Raw genomic sequence first — 16603 nt, 5'->3', positions numbered from 1 at the left:
GACTGGATACAAAAAGTTCTGTTCATGGCAGAGATGGACAAAATTACGAAGAAGTTGAATAACAAAGAAGATGACGTGTTTTTTCAAGAATGGAGTGACTTTAAAATATATCTGGAAAAGAACTGGGATGTGAAACAAAACTTAATATGTTTAGATCAATATTAAGTCAAATGATGTTATCTTTAGATTGTAATGATAAGAAACTGATATAGTTGATGATATGAAGTAATTTGGAGCAGGGGTGGAAGCATTGTGGGAAGCCATGGGAGGGACGGGAGGAATTGGGAATGGGGTAGACAATTGATAGAATGAAATGTTTTAACTATATATGTTGTATTCCTGAGAAAATAAAATTTGTTTACCAAGGATAAATATTAGGAGTCTGGCTCTCTGCCCTTACCAGGTCAGCAGAGCAGTGCCTTCTTAACATCCATCTTGATTTAGGGCCTAGCACACTTCAAGGTATTGTTGAGCAAACTGGTTGAAATGGAAACCAATCTGTCTCTTGCCTCCTTCACATAACACATGTCGATTTTTCAGCACATGTAGAAGGGGAGAGTGAGTTAGTACACTGGGGCTCCCGAGGTCATGAGCTCGGTATTTACATACATGCAAAAAGTATGCGTGCAGATTCTCTCCCTGCATTCTGAAAAGCCTCATTCCCAATAATAGGGATTTATTTATTTATTTATTTATTAGATTTATATCCCGCCCTCCCCGCAAGCGGACTCAGGGTGGCTAACAGTCAGCGGCACCACATGCCAAGACAAAACAGTTAAACACAAGACAAACAGTCAGCGGCACCACATGCCAAGATAAAACAGTTAAAAACAAGATAAAACAATTATACAATTATAATTATACAATTATAATTATACAAAACGTCAGGTTCTACAATGCCAAGACCATGGCCACACATCCCGGAAAATCTACAGCAACTAATTATACAATTAACTTAGATACAATTGATACCAGAAAGTGCTCGTAGTAATCTTCTTTCTTCATTCAGTTAGAGATGCCGTGCAGACAGAAGTAATACTAGGGCCCTGAGTTAACGATATTTCGGCCTCCCGCAATGCTGTATCTCGGTCTCCTGAAGGGCCAACCTACCACCACACAGATGATGTCATCAGTGGTGGGCGGTATTGGTAATGGGCAGTGGGTGGCTCCTAATTGAAGGGCTGACAGAAGAGCTCCGTCTTGCAGGCTCTGTGGAACTGTACTAGGTCCCGGAGGGCCCTGATCTCCTCCGGGAGCTCATTCCACCAGGTGGGAGCTGCCACCAAAAATGCCGTGGCCCTGGTAGCAGCGAGTCTGGCATCTCTAGGGCCTGGGATAGTTAGACGGTTTTTTGACCCCGACCAAAGTGCTCTCTGGGATCTGTATGGGGAAAGGCGGTCCTTCAGGTATGTCGGACCCTGGCCATATTGGGCTTTAAAGGTAAGTACCAGTACCTTGAAGCGAATTCGGTATGCTATTGGCAACCAGTGCAGTACCTGGAGCACCAGCCCGATGTGCTCCCATCTAGGGAGACCCATCAAAAGCCTAGCTGCGGCATTCTGCACTAGCTGCAGCCTCCGAACTTGTGACAAGGGCAGCCCCATGTAGAAAGTGTTACAGTAATCTAGTCTCGAGGTGACCGTCGCATGGATCACTGTGGCCAAGTTGGTCGCGGTCGAGGAAGGGAACCAACTGCCGAACCAGCTGAAGATGGTAAAAGACTGAAATGGTGCCCCATCGAAGGTCTGGAGCGGGAACCCCAACCACAAACCGCCCCGACTCAGGCACAGTACCTCTGTCTTCATCGGGTTTAGTTTCAGCCTGCTCAGTCTAAGCCAACCAGCCACGGCGTACAATGCCCGGTCCAGATCTTCCGGACTAGAGTCCGACCGGCCACCCAACATCAGATAGAGCTGGGTGTCATCAGCATACTGGTGACACCCCAGTCCATACCTCCGGGCAATCTGGGCGAGGGAGCGCATATAGATGTTAAACAACATCGGGGAAAGCACCGCCCCCTGAGGCACACCGCACTCCAGTGGGTGTCTCCTGGACTGCTGTTCCCTTAGCACCATCCTCTGTCCCCGATCTTGGAGAAAAGAAGCGACCCACTGCAAGGCAAGTCCCTGTATCCCCACATCGGCAAAGCAGTGGGTCAGCAACTGATGGTCGACTGTCGAATGCAGCTGACAAGTCGAGCAACAACAGGACTGCCGACCCACCCCGATCCAGATGTCTCTGGAGGTCGTCAGTAAGGGCCACCAGCGCAGTCTCTGTCCCATATCCCAGGCGGAAGCCGGACTGGAAGGGGTCTAGGACGGAAGCGTCATCCAGAAAGCCCTGTAACTGTATTGCCACTGCCCTCTCGATCAGTTTGCCCTATTTGGAAACTGGCCGATCCAAAGTTGTTTTTTTCAAGAGAGGGCGGACCATCGCTTCCTTGTGTGCCCCTGGGAACCGGCCCTCGGAGAGGGACTTGTTGACAATCTCCCTTAGGGCACCTTGAACGTCTGTATTCCCTAATGCCCTGATGGCAACCTGATGATCATGCGTTGGCAGGGTGGGGTGGGCCAGCATGCTTATTTCCACTCCCCCTCAATAAGCATTGAAGTCAGCACAACAGTGGTGCAGTGGCTACTAGACCCAGCTTTAAATCCCCTCTTTGCCATGGGAGCTCATCTCTGGGGCCAGTCACTCTCCCCTGACATAACCTACCTTGTAGGGTTGTTGTGAGAATACTGTAAGCCATTGTGGGTCCCCGTTGGGGGAAAAAGCAGGGTATACATACCTAAATAAATAAACAAACGTTATCTTGCAGTTATGGTTGCCAACCCAGGCTTCAAAAATTCTTGGGAGTTCTGGGGGCAGTATCCGGGGAGGGTGGCGTTTGGGGAATGGAGGGAGCTCATCAGGGGCCTCCTGCAATAGAGTCCACCCTCAGAAGCTGCCCTTTCTTCCAGGGGAGCTGATCTCTGTAGTCTGGAGACCAGTTGAACTTCTTGCAGAACTCCAGGCCCCACCTGGAGGCTGGCAACCCTACTTGCAGTGCTGTAAAGCCCCAGTAAAGTGATTGCTGAAATGTAGGTGGATGTTACAGTATGGATACATTCAATGAGGTGAAGTGGAGGTGAAAAAGTAAAGCAAGAGGCAGGTAGATCCATGGTCGTACAACAGAAACCAGGTCCCTTTTTGCTCATACCAGAAGACCAACCTAGGCTTGGTGTTTATTACAGGAGTTAGGCCTTACCTGGTCTGACCGTCTTTCCCAGGACAAACGAAACAGTGCCCTCTTTGTGTCCCTCCAGCAGTCCCATCTCAGCCTTTTTCTTTGGTGGCTCCCACACTGCAGAGTAGCTTTCCCGGAAGTACAGGAAGGCATCTTCTTTTCTTGATTTTTAGGGAATGCTCCAAGACAGAATAATTTACTAGGGCTTTTAATGTTGGCTGTCAAAATCTGGTAAATGTTTCCTGTGGTTCTGTTTTTAACATCTGTAATGGATAGCTTTTTAAATATCACTGTCAGCTTTCCTCAGGTCCTTGTTAGAGAAAAGTGGGTTAGAAATGTCTTGAATGGATTAATAAATGCCTGCTTATAGCCTGCGAAGTGCAAGTTCTTTGCCAGTCTTCCTGCTCCGCCATAGTTCTCTGGTTTGGCCATAGTTTAATGCTGGTGCACAGGCCGTATCTCTCACTTGACACTCTCTGGCTCCAGATTTAGTCCTGCTTTTGGCCTTTGAGTGCTGAAGCGGAGGGACCCAGCGTAAATATTTTTGTCCCTAAAGAGCAGCTGGCTTTGAAAATTGATGGCTTGATGCTAGAACCAAAGAAGATGGAGAAAGGGGCAGAAATAGATTCTACAAGGTAGTCTGGAATTGTGCTTAGATACTCCATTATGTCAGGGATGGTACCACAAAATTCCCCAGAGGAAGATGTGCATCTTCTGAGTTACAATATCTCAAATCCAGCAAACAAAACGGGGGACTCTGCCGCTGAGGGTTTATAATATCAGCAGCAAGCTTCCCTATAAAGTGATTAAAACAAAAGGGATGGGCCTTAATCAGAATGATATAAACCCATCAAGGACTCTTTTGGATTCTTTACGGTGAAGAAGTCCCTGCTAATTAACTGCCACAGAGTGATGGATTTTTCCGGCCCAGCTGTCACGACGGGTGATGTAAATCATTTGTTCTGGTTTCAGATGGAGTAATCCTTGAAAAATTGGCCGTTTCAAGGTTTTGTTTTTTTTAAGTATATTAACTATTTGAAGTTTCCTCCTGGGCCATTAAAGTTAGCCACAAACCTATGTATAAATATTTGAAAGAGTATATAAATATTTTAAATAAATTGACCACTGAACTCATGAGTAATTTCTCAATAATTTTTCCTATTGCTCTTGTCAGTGTAAAACAAAAACCATGGAATACTTTTTATCAGGAACAACCAAATTAACACAAGAGATTGGTTGGTCCTAATAAAACATACTCTGTGGATATTGTTCTCCTTTTGGATTGTGCGTGTACTAGCATAGCTGTTTACAACTTTTTTCTCATTAACATAGCCCGGTTGGTAGCTAACAGATAACGTTCCATTCCCATGCATTTTAACATAAATCAGCGTGTGCAAATGAGTCCCCTTAAACTTGTCCAGTTGGTTTATTGACCAGAGAAAACCAGCAGAGCATTTTACTCTAGGCAAAAATTGGGAGTTAAATTAGGGTGCCAGTTAGTCTGGAAGGGCTTCATGCTATAATGTAACGCTTTCAATGCCTGGAAACATTTGCAAACAATGGCCTTGCACAAAGGAACAAGAACTGTTAAAGGAAGCAGAGTCGAGGTGGGTGACGTCAACTGGACGCAAACCAAGAACAAATGTCTGTCCAGGGTAGTAGACAGGATCTGCAGTCAGCAACACTGATGTGTGTTTGTGTATATGAGAGAAAGCAGCGGGCATATTTGTGGTGCTAAACTAAAATTAGAGGATTCATGTGGATAGAGGAGACAGACCGGCTGATGTAGAAGAAGACCCCCCTTAAACTGGAAGAGGAGGGGCACAAACTAAAAATCATCTCATGTTGCCTCTGACCTCCTTGGGGTCTACGAAGTGAGAATGTTGGGGTAGAGCACCCTTTGTCGGTCCTAGGTCCCCAGGTTTCTTCCCTTGCTACCCTCCCAACATGGCAGCTTGTGTACAGGGAAATGAATTTGGTTTGATTTGAAACTGAATCTTTGCCTACTGTAATGGTAAAGGGTAAAGCGCCTCTCTGCAGATGTGTCTGCTGGGTCATAAATGGAGCTTGGCAGAATTTGGACTTAACTGGCTTTTCAGACCCCTAGTTATCTGAACAAACAAAGCTGTCTTATACTGAATCTGATTCTTGGTCCATCCAGTTGCTTTGAATGGTTGGAAAAACAGGGCATCCATTAGTAAATAAATGTAGTGCAGTATTGTCTGCTGTGATGACTTGCCATGGCTCTCCGAGGTTTCAGAGAGGGGTCTTTCCCAGGCCAGCTGTTGGAGATCATTTTTTTAATCACAGATGCCTGGAACTTCTACATATAAAACTTGTGTTCTGCCACTGAGCTATAAACTGTGCTCCAAAACCTGTACCTGATGGAACATAATATTATTTGTCCAACCTATAAAATACTGGCTGGTTGGCAGTCCTGTTACTACCTCACTGCAAAGGGTTTGCGCCATACTGAATACATTCTGGCGTTGTCAAGGCAGAATATAAAAGCAATTTGGGGGTGATCTACCTTCCTGCTGTCCATTACCGCCATCCACTTCACTGACTATCCTCACCCTAGTGGTTTAATATTGATTTGCTGCTATCGGGGACTGTGCAAATTGTTTTCGTTCAGCTGAACAGCTTAAAAACCCAGCCTGTAATGACTACACCTTTTGAAATGACTGAGTTTTCAGTGGTTTGCACAGGTCATTACTCTGTGTAATTACGCTTGCATTATGTGCTTATTTACCTATGCCGTTTTGTCACTTTCCTAGGGTCGCCATGTGAAAACTGGGCAGCTAGCAGCAATCAAGGTTATGAATGTTACTGAGGTGAGCAAGCGGATCGTCTGGCTGTTCTGGAAGGGGGGGGGAGGAATCCGTGTAAGATACTTGACCATGACCAACAGATGAAACTCAGGGCGGGGCTATGTAGATGAAGGGGTGGAGCTATGTAGACAGCAACTGGCTTGATTGCCTGGCTTGATTGCAACTGGCTTGATTGCTTTAGCCCCGCCTTCACAGTCATCCCTTTACTTCCCCCCCATATAAGTGAATCTAAATAGTATTAATTCTTACGATTAAAAAAGAAAAAAAGTTCTGCAACTGGGAGCAGCATGATGACAAGTCGAGGCAGAGCAGCCCGTCACCCCCGGTGGTGTATGGGCCAGCCTCCTCCGGGAATGGGGCTGGATGTATTGCTCTTCCCATGCAGGGGTCCCTGCAGTCGACATAGAGGGACAGCCCCTGCCTGTCATAACTGGCAGCTTGCTAGTTAATAATGAAAGTCAGAATGGGGACGTATAAAGCAACATGTCAGATTGTTTGAAATTATGGTTGATTTGGGGTGGAGAAAATGATCTGCTTGTATAAATATAGTCCTCTGGAGCGGTGCTTTTCTTTTCAGGAGGATGGTTGTGTAGCCACCTGGTCTTGTTTTCAGTCATGCTTGTACAATTGGGGCATGGCAAATCGAGGATGCTGGTTGCGTATATTTTCTGCTGGTCTATAATAATGAAGCCACGATAGCTCTTCCTGCTTATTTCTGGGTGATTATCTGTTTCCAGAGATAGCAAATAGAAGATTTCCTGTCGGTTTGCTGTGGCTCCCGCTGTGTTTTCATAACGCCTTTGTCCCTTTCACGCCAGCTATTTGCTCTCTAAAATCTAGGCCACTGTAGACCCAGAACGGAGGAGAGGATGAGATGCAAAGTGTTACTTTCCGTCTCCCCACTTTAAAAGGGCAACAAGGCTGTTAATTGCCGCCCCCCAAGTGGGGGTGCGTCGTTTCAGAGGGTAGCCATGTTGATCTGGAGTCGAGCAGTTAGATTCGAATCCAGTAGCGCCTTAGAGACCAACAAGAGTGCCAGGGTATCAGCTTTCGAGAGTCAAAGCTTCAGACACAAGTAGAAATCTCAGATCTTTTTTCGTAGTCAGAAGGGGGGAAGGGTGTTGTAAAGAATGCTCGTAAAGGATGCAGCAGTAGGATGCGTCTTGTAATCAGCTTGATTAGAGCAGAGGGGAAATGCTTGGGGGCATTTCTGGGGGGCACGGTTTGCTGGCTGTTTTGCAGACGGGCTGCATGAAGAGGCTGAAGAAGCCTTTCACCTTGTGGTCAGTTCTGTACCTGATCTGGATATATCCCCAGCAGTGTATTTGTTTTCGGATTTAAAACTGGAGGCCCCCCTTTTTTTTTTGCTCTTGCGTGTTTGCTTTTATGATGTGTTCAAGTAAGATCAGGCTACCTGTTGTATTTCTAGATGCGTCCCTTTTCTGAAATGACTTCCTGATTGGAAGGAGGCCAGCTGAGAACACAGACTTGTGCCTAAGTGCTACAGGCGGTTCTATCCAGAGAGGCCTGTAACACTACTGCTTCTCTGTACTGGGAGTGGCTGACGGCTGTAATCACGCAAAGCAACAGTTTCTTTAAAAATATTGATTTATTATTTATTTACTCCATTTGCCTCCCGCCTTTGTCCCCAGTGGGGACTCAAAGCAGCTTACGGTGTTCTTCTCTCCCCCATTTTATCCTCACTACAACCCTGTGAGGTAGCAAGAGAAAAGAGCAAGAGTCCAGTAGCACCTTAAAAGACTAACAAAATTTGTGGCAGAAGAAGTGAGCAGTGACTCGTGAAAACTCCTGCCCTGCCACAAATTGTGTTAGTCTTAAAGGTTCTACTGGACTCATGCTCTTTTGTACTGCTCCAGACAGACTAACACGACTACCCGTCTTGACCTGTGAGGTAGATTAGGCTGAGTGTTGCTGGCTCAAGGTCACCCAGCAAGCATGGGAATTCGAACCTGGGTCTCCCATATCCTAGTCCAACCCTTTGACCACTACACCATGCTGGCTCTCAACTGAAAGAACACTCAGAACAACCGGCCTCCCCCAGTTAACCCAGTGAAAACATTAGAAAGAACTTCCTGACAGTTCGAGCAGTTCCTCAGTGGAACAGGCTTCCTCGGGAGGTGGTGGGCTCTCCTTCTTTGGAGGTTTTCAAACAGAAGCTAGATGGCCATCTGACAGCAATGCTGATCCTGTGAACTCAGGCAGATCACGAGAGGGAGGGCAGGAAGGGTTGCCTCAGTGCTTAGTTCTCATGGCCCTTTCTTACATGCCCAGGGAAATGCTGATCGCCACTTTGGGGTCAGGAAGCAATTTCTCTCCAGGCCAGTTTGGCCAGAGATCCTGGAGTTTTTTTGTTGTCTTCTGGGCATGGAACAGAGGTCACTGAGGGTGTAGAGGGGGAGGTATTTGTGAATTTCCTGTATTGTGCAGGGGGTTGGACTAGATGACCCTGGAGGTTCCTTCCAACTCTATGATTCTGTTAGAAGAAAGCAATGCCAGAACAGTCTGTCATACAGATGTGCTGTAGGAAGCCTCCCTCTACAATTATGTACTTTTGGTTCACAGAAGCTTTCAGTTATTTAATCAGTTTTATGTCTCGTGGTGTGGAGGGTCATGAGGGTTTAAGTCAAGTAAGGCCCCAGTCACACGGGAGGATTTGCCCCGCGAAACGGACGGGTTGACGGCGGATTAAACCAGCGCAATCAAATGCCAACATCTGGCAAGTGTCGCGCCCCCACCCCCAACCCGTCCCTTCTGGCCGAAGATGTGGATCTAAAAGAGACTAGTGAAAGTAAAAGAGACTAGTGAAAGGGACTAGTCCAACCGGATGACGCGCAGCAACGGCGGCCGTGGGGTTGCCGATGCTCAGTTATGCCATGGTATGCGTGCTAATGGCGAACTGCGCATGCACACAACTGCTGCGGCTGGCCGTCCTCGCCCTTCTTAGAGTCGCTTCCCCTTCAGCATGTGATCGCGGCTGCCAGCAGAAGCACAGAGCCTCGGGGGACCTGTCTGATCCCGCTGCCCCGCTTCTGTTTGTTCCGGCTCTAAAAAGCCGCACTTCTGCCATGGCTTTTCCTGCTAGTGTGACCAGGGTCTCAGTCTTACTAATAGTAATATATTTTGCAACCACTTTATAAGTGGGAGAAGGGGGGCTGCAACCTGGTTTTTTGGGATTTTATTATATCATCTGAGTCCTAAGGATTTCAGTACGAAGTGCTGGTAATATGAGCCACATAGGATGCCCAATTATCTGCCATCATCTCTGCATATTTATTTAATCACACCACACAACTAAGTGTCATGTGCAGGGTTCATCCTTATGACCTTGATGGCAAGATGGGGTGATGGACCTGATTTACTTGATTTTTTAAAAAGGATTAAACAAATTCTGAGAAGCCTATCATGTGCAATTCGCTCAGTCCGTTAATTAGGAGCCACCCAACCAAGCTGGTTTGTCGTAGGCTTCCAGAGAGACAATGTAAAACACCGCTTCAGTCAACCCATAATTAATGCATGGAATTTACCATAACACTCACTGGCTTTTAAACCATTTTAAACATAATTAGATTGATTTACAGTTGATACTAATTCTCGTTTAATATTAGCAATGACATTAAAATGGAACCTCCATGTCCAGGAGCAGTATGCGTGTGAATGCTGGCCACTGGCAACAAGCGACAGTGGACTGTCTCTGTACATTCGTGCCCTGGTTCTCAGCTTTGCAGAGGCAGCTTGGTGGCTCAGGAGGGGATGGGTGTACCTTGCTTGGGATGACAACATACCCTGCTGATGCCTACCAAACTTGGGTGTTGCTGGGCCTCGTTCTCTCTGGGCTGGCTTTGATTCTGCCCAGGACCTGACCTTTGTGTCCAGCAAGCTCTGCCTACCACCAGCTGTGACTCTGCTGATACCGCTCCTGGCAGACTGATGGACAGAAATTCTCAGTGGTCGTGGGGGAAAAGGGCTTTGACATCTTCCTCTTGGAACCACTGCAAAATGTTTTCATTATTTTCCGAGGACCCTTTCTGGCAGCCTTCCAGCTTGGCCGCGCTGGGTCCCTTTTATCTTTAAGCTTTGATCCTGAACTGCTTTACTGCCAGCAGCTCAGGCAGCAGGATGCTGTGGTCACCCTGGGCTCATCTGCCCATCTGTCAGGAAGAGCCGCTGCAGTGTCATGTTTCTGGGAGGGGTGTGGGAACTTTCAGTCTGCGGCTCTTACCCTCTCGCTCAGCTAGAGATATATTCAGGTGGGTAGCCGTGTTGGTCTGAAGCAGCAGGACAAAGTTGGAGTCCAGTGGCACCTTTAAGACCAACAAAGTTTTATTCAAGGTATAAGCTTTCACGTGCAAAGCACAGTTCTTAAGAACATAAGAGATGTCAATGTTGGATCAGGCCAATGGCCCATCCAGTCCAACACTCTGTGTCACACAGTGGCCAGAAATACCAGGTGCCATCAGGAGGTCCACCAGTGGGGCCAGGACATTAGAACCCCTCCCACTGTTGACCCCCTCCCCCCAAGCACCAAGAAGACAGAGCATCACTTGCCCCAGAGCCCCTATCTATACCTTGTGGCTAATAGCCACTGATGGACCTCTGCTCCATATGCTTATCTAATTCCCTTTTGAAGCCATCCATGCTTGTAGCCGCCACCACTTCCTGTGGCAGTGAATTCCATGTGTTAATCACTCTTTGGGTGAAGAAGTACTTCCTTTTATCCGTTCTAACCCGACCGCTCAGCAATTTCATTGAGTGCCCACGAGTTCTTGTATTGTGTTCTTCAGACACAATGAAATGGAAGTTGCCAGTCCATACATACAGGTAGAGGGTTTTATTCAAGCGTATACCTTGAATAAAACTTTGTTGGTCTTAAAGGTGCCACTGGACTCCAACTTTGTTCAGCTAGAGCTGTAGTTAGGATGCCTTGGCTCTCTCCACTACGGAGTTTGCATTTTATGCAAAATTCCCTAGTGGAGAGAGATCTAATTTGGAGAGAACAAATGAAGAGTCACCTTCTTGAAACAGGTGAGATAACTCCACACAGCCAGTCACCCCACTTCAAAGAAGATGCTGTAAGGTCGCCTCCATGCTTGAGAGGAGACGGAGGGTAATGGCAGGGTCTCAGTTAATTACTCTCAACATTCCACAATTAAGGATACATCTGCCCATCAATCACCAGTTCTATCACATTTATTTCCTTCACTGTGTTCTCCCCCGGAATTAAGCTTGTTATTCCTGTTTGGTCCTTGAATCTGTTAAACACCTTCATTATGTTTGTATCCTAATTTACTGCTCATCCTCTACCTATATGTATGGACTGGCAACTTCCATTTCATTGTATCTGAAGAAGTGTGTGTGCGCACAAAAGCTTATACCTTGAATAGAACTCTGTTTGTCTTAAAGGTGCCACTGGACTCAAACTTTGTTAATCTGCAGCTCCGTTACTGAAGAGCAGGTGTGGTTTTCCTCAGCATCTCCCCCACCAGCTTGGCTTCCTGTTATCTGAGCGTGTGAAGTGGGCAGGGCCCTTGCAGTGAGATCAAAGCTCTGGTGCCTTTTAACCGAGATGCTGGTGGTTATTTGGAAGAGATGTTTTACTGCAATGTGCCCGAGCATTGGGCTTGTCTCTTTGCACTTCTTAACCTATGTTGCTAACAAAGAGATCAAAGGAACCACTAAGCACTTAGAGACCCAGTCTGGTATAGTTGTAAAAAGACCAGGGAGAGATCTGGATTCAAGTCCCCATTGTGCCATGAAGCTCCCTGGCCGACCTTGGGCCACCTGCTCTCTATCTACTTCACAGCATTGTTGTGAGCATAAAATTTGGGGAAAGGCCATATATACCACTCTGAGCTTCTTAGAGGAAGGGTGGGTTAGAATTTCATGGACAGTAATGTTATATATAGGAGCTGCGGTGGCTCTTGTGGTTAAGACGCTGAACTGCAGGCTGTGGAAGGTCAGTAGTTCAGCAGTTCAAGACCCGAGTTGCCGCATGACGGAGTGAGCTCCCGTCTCTAGTTCCAGCTCCTGCCAACCTAGCAGTTCGAAAGCAAGAAATTGCAAGTAGATAAATAGGTACGACTTCGGTGGGAAGGTAACAGCGTTCCATGCGCCTTGGTGTTTAGTCATGCCGGCCACATGACCACGGAAACGTCTTCGGACAGCGCTGGCTCTTCGGCTTTGAAACAGAGATGAGCACCGCAACCCTAGAGTCGGACTCGACTGGCTTTCGAGCAAGGGAACCTTTACCTTTAATGTTATATAGTGCCTTTCACATTATCTGTTGGGAGATACGCCTTCCTTAGGGTTGCCAGCTCCAGGCTGGGACCGTCTTGGAGATTGAGAGGTTCTTCTTGAGAAAGGTGTGGTTTGAGGAGGAGAGAGAATTCAGCGGGGAACAGGGATGCCAGCCTCCAGGTGGGACCTGGGGACCTCTTGAACTGCAGCTCATCTCCAGATGTTCCCCTGGAGAAAATGGCTGCATTGGAGGGTGGACTCTGAAACATTGTACCCTGTTGAGGTCCCTGCCTTCCCCAGGCTCCATCCCCAACTCTCCAGGAGTTTTCCAACCTGGATCTGGAAATCCTCCCCCCAATCCCCCACCGGTTGTGGGAGAATTCCTGGTCCCACCATGAGGTTGGTAACCCTAGCCTCATTCCATCTTTGCTAGACTTTATGTATGTATTTGTCACCTTTTAAAAGTGTGTTCTCGGGATCTCAAAGTGCTTTAATATCATCCATGGCCTCATTCCCTCTGATGGGTCTCACCCTGCTCCAGCAGACGCAGGAGGAGCTGAGAAAGAGAGCCAGTTTGGTGTAGTGGTTAGAAGTGCGGACTCTAATCTGAGAGGACCAGGTTTGATTCCACACTCCTCCACATGCAGTTGCTGGTGTGACCTTGGGCCAGTCATGAGTTCTTTCAGAGCTGTTCTCTCAGGGGCAGTTCTCGAAAGAGCTCTCTCAGCCCCACCTACCTCACAGGGTGTCTGTTGTGGGGAGGAGAAGGGAAAGGAGATTGTAAGCCGCTTTGAGACTCCTTCTGGTAGTGAAGGGCGGGGTATAAATCCAATCACTTCACTTCATTTGTTTTTTAATAGATCCTCTTCAATAATTAGTGACTAAGCAAGAGCCAGAAGGCTTTCTTGCATTGTTGCGACATCCCTGCCTTCAGGGTTTGGCCCTGGACATTCTCCCTGCAGTGTGGTTCTCTCTTAGGGTTGTCAGCTCTGGGTTATGAAATACCAGGACCATTTCTGCAAGTGACATTGACATTTGAAAAACTGTGTCTTATGTGAAATTTTCTGCAGTAGATTTTTCCTCACCAGGCTTAAACCCAAAGTTTTCTCTCTTCTTATCCCACGTTTTCAGAATCCCCAGTTTTAATGAGTTCCGAAAACGATGCGTGGAAAGAATGAGAAAACTTTGGGTTTGAGCCTGGTGAGGAAAAATCTACTGTGGAAAATTTCACACAACGTGCAGTTTTTTAAATGTCAATGTGGGGGATTTCGCTATTGTGGAATGGTCCTGGAGATTTTTGGGGTGAAGCCTGGACAGGGTGGGGGTTGGGGAGGGGAGGGATCTTGGCAGGGCATAATGCCATAGAGCCCACCCTCCAAAGCAGCCATTTTCTCCAGGGGAACTAATCTTGGTCACCTGGAAATCAACTAGAATAGCGGGAGATCTCCAGGTGTCACCTGGAGGTTGTAAGTAAACAAAAAACAATCATGATATTATTATGCAATCTATTCAATAATTACTATTAAGCATTTATATTATGGTACAAATTACAAAACACATTCCAGTACAAAATATACAAATATTTAAAGTGTCCTTGTAAACCAAACTGTGCTCAAAGTTCGTCTGTATAGTACAGCTCAAAGTGGCTTTACACTGTCCTTCTTTGATGTAGATGTAAATTATTTCAGATATCTGATCAACGGTCGTGGCTCTGACAGGCCAGCTCCACACCCATGTTTGGCCCTTTATCAAGATACCGCGGCAGTCAAAAATGTTTTTTCTCTGCTTGTTCAGCCTGTTTTGAGGAGTGTTTTGCACTGTAGACGTTGAAATCTATGTTTACATTCTTATGGTCTAAAGCTCAGAAGCAGATATTAATGTTTTAGTAGTCAAAGCACATCATCTATGTTACTTCCTTAATCATCCTTGAAACAAATCTGTAAAGTAGGCCAGGATGGTTAGCCCTTTATTGTGGTGATTAGCCTGAGAAAACGGTGGCTTGTTCAAGGTCATCTGGTGAAGTACGGTTGTTCTTTCTTAGTTTTCGGTTTTTATTTAACAAGCAAACAACAACAGATCTTCAAAAGGATAATAATACCCGAAGAAAAGATCGTGAGGAAGTGGTATTAACCCTGAAGTTATATTATTTTCTTTTGAGGTTAAGGGTGTGTGCTTTGAGAAGTGTGAGTGGGTTTCACAATGACTTCTGAATGTGTCAAAGTTGCCTCACGCCCATTACCAATAACCCTTTTGTGCCCGGAATAACTCAAGTTGAACAAACAGCACCTCCCAACATACCAGAAGGGATTTCTGTTTGCCTGCAGATCAAAGAATCTCTAAGCACAGTTTGAATGTCATTGCTTATAGGGGAATTCCCGTGCCTGAGCCACATGGAAGCAGATATGAGCTCTGTGTGGCAGAGAGATGGGGTACACACAGGCAGGCAATGGACACTGAGGGCATTGGCATGCCCATCCTGGGCTTGTCCAGACAAGAGATATTCTGGGGTTGGGGCTGGGACAAAGGCTGGATGACGAGGAAGGAAGATCTTGGCCAGATGAATTTGACCTGATCTGCACTCTGTCAAGCGAGGCTAGATAACAGCCTTGACGGCCCTGGGAGGAGAGGGTGTGCCCCTAGGTTTGAGGGGCCCGGACTGCCTCCAGGTGGGGCTGAGAGTGAGGTCTGAGGTGCAGGGTCACATGCTGGGCCAGGCAGTAAAGGCTGCGTGCAGCACTCCTGGGGGTGTCGGAGGGAAATGGGTTTGCGACTCCATAGCGTGGGCTGGGTGATGCTAACCACAGTGCCGTGCTGGAAATAAAGGAGAGGAACAGCCGCATCCCAGGGCGTGTGACTGTTTCTTTTGCCCACTGAGCCTTGCCCACTTCTGAGTCTCCTATGCCTTCTGGTGCGACAGGTGGTGTGTGAGATGCCACGCCCTGTGACACTACATGTGAGCACCATTCTGAACACTCTTTTGGGCTCAGATTAGGATTTGGGGGAAGTAGCCGGCTCTTTCACACATTTCCACCTTTGATCTCATTTCCCTTCTGTTGCCACAGGATGAGGAAGAAGAAATCAAACTGGAAATAAATATGTTGAAGAAATATTCTCATCACAGGAATATTGCAACGTATTATGGAGCGTTTGTCAAGAAAAGTCCTGCCGGTCAGGACGACCAGCTGTGGGTATGTGCCCAGTTGCATTTTTTTTCAACATCCCTATCTGGGAGTTCCGTTGTCCTTGGGTCCTGTGATATCAGGAAGCCCATTTCATGTTTAATATCAGTTCCAGTCAAGTTCCAGCCCAGGTTTTACTTACGGCTTTGGGTAAGTGAGGCTAAGCAAGCTGCTGTGAAGGACTCCGGTAGGCTCTGAGTTACTCTTTTTGTTTGTTCTGAATAAAGTTATACTTGGTTTGGTTAAGACACCCCATCATGTTCCCAAGTGATTGCAGCATCCTACAGCCCCCATCAAACCTTTGTACTTTTTACAAAAATCTCTCTTTCTCTGTCGTGATCACAGATCAGCCAAGGGACCTTAGTATTTAAACCAGCAGGAGAGTCAGACCCCACAGTGAAGTCAGATACCAGCCAAGGTCTGAGCAAAGAAGTCTGACCAGTGTGTGGTTGGAATGAGGAAGCAGGCAAGAAATAGTCAGAAGGGCAGGCAACTGCTGGCAGAGCGGAATATGTGGCAATATGTGGAGCGAAGCTAGGCGTCCAGTGGTGCAAGCAGAAACAAATGGAATCAGAGACTGGAAACCCCTCAAGCCTCCCCTGGCAATATTGAAAGATTGGCTGTCAGGTGGAGCCACGGTGGGCCTTGAGAGGGTAATTAACGTGTATAAAGCATCCTGATGTCAAGCCAGACCGTTGGTCCATGGAGCTTAGTATTAGCTCTTCTGACTGGTTCTCCGGCTCTTCCCCTCACTTGCAGTTTTCTTTAGCTGGAAGTACTGCCCATTGAGACCGGGACCTTCTGGTGTGTGCTGTACTGCTGAGCCCCTTCTTCCTCTGGGTCCCAAAGGAGCTCACTTCAAGGGACACCTTCTGGCTGAGCCTGACAGCAGTCTGGAATATCACACCTGAGTGTAAGAAACTTGGGCTCCAGTTGCCTTTAGGTCTTCTCCAAGCCCTACAGTTTTGTGGTCACTGGGAGATCAGCCATGGTTATCGACCATCTGGAAGCTGACGGATGGCCTCTATTATTGTCGCTTTGCACAGTTGTCCATGAAATTAGTAATTGTGGTCAGAGAAGAAAATGTAATGGAAACAAATGCTGCCTGCAAT

At 46.9% G+C, this 16603-nt stretch overlaps 1 protein-coding gene across 1 annotated transcript in view; it reads left to right on the top strand.

The window, feature by feature from the left end:
* The window catches only part of NRK (Nik related kinase), a 123552-nt gene that overhangs the window by 27537 nt on the left and 79412 nt on the right, over window positions 1-16603 (top strand). The window contains 2 exon segments of the mRNA XM_015408386.1: window positions 6004-6060; window positions 15375-15500. Coding sequence (XP_015263872.1) covers window positions 6004-6060; window positions 15375-15500 — 183 coding nt within the window.

This window comes from Gekko japonicus, unplaced genomic scaffold, assembly GCF_001447785.1.
Source record: "Gekko japonicus isolate JY-2015 unplaced genomic scaffold, Gekko_japonicus_V1.1 scaffold643, whole genome shotgun sequence".
Taxonomy (NCBI): Eukaryota; Metazoa; Chordata; class Lepidosauria; order Squamata; family Gekkonidae; genus Gekko; species Gekko japonicus.
This window is presented reverse-complemented; position numbering and strand designations above follow the sequence as displayed.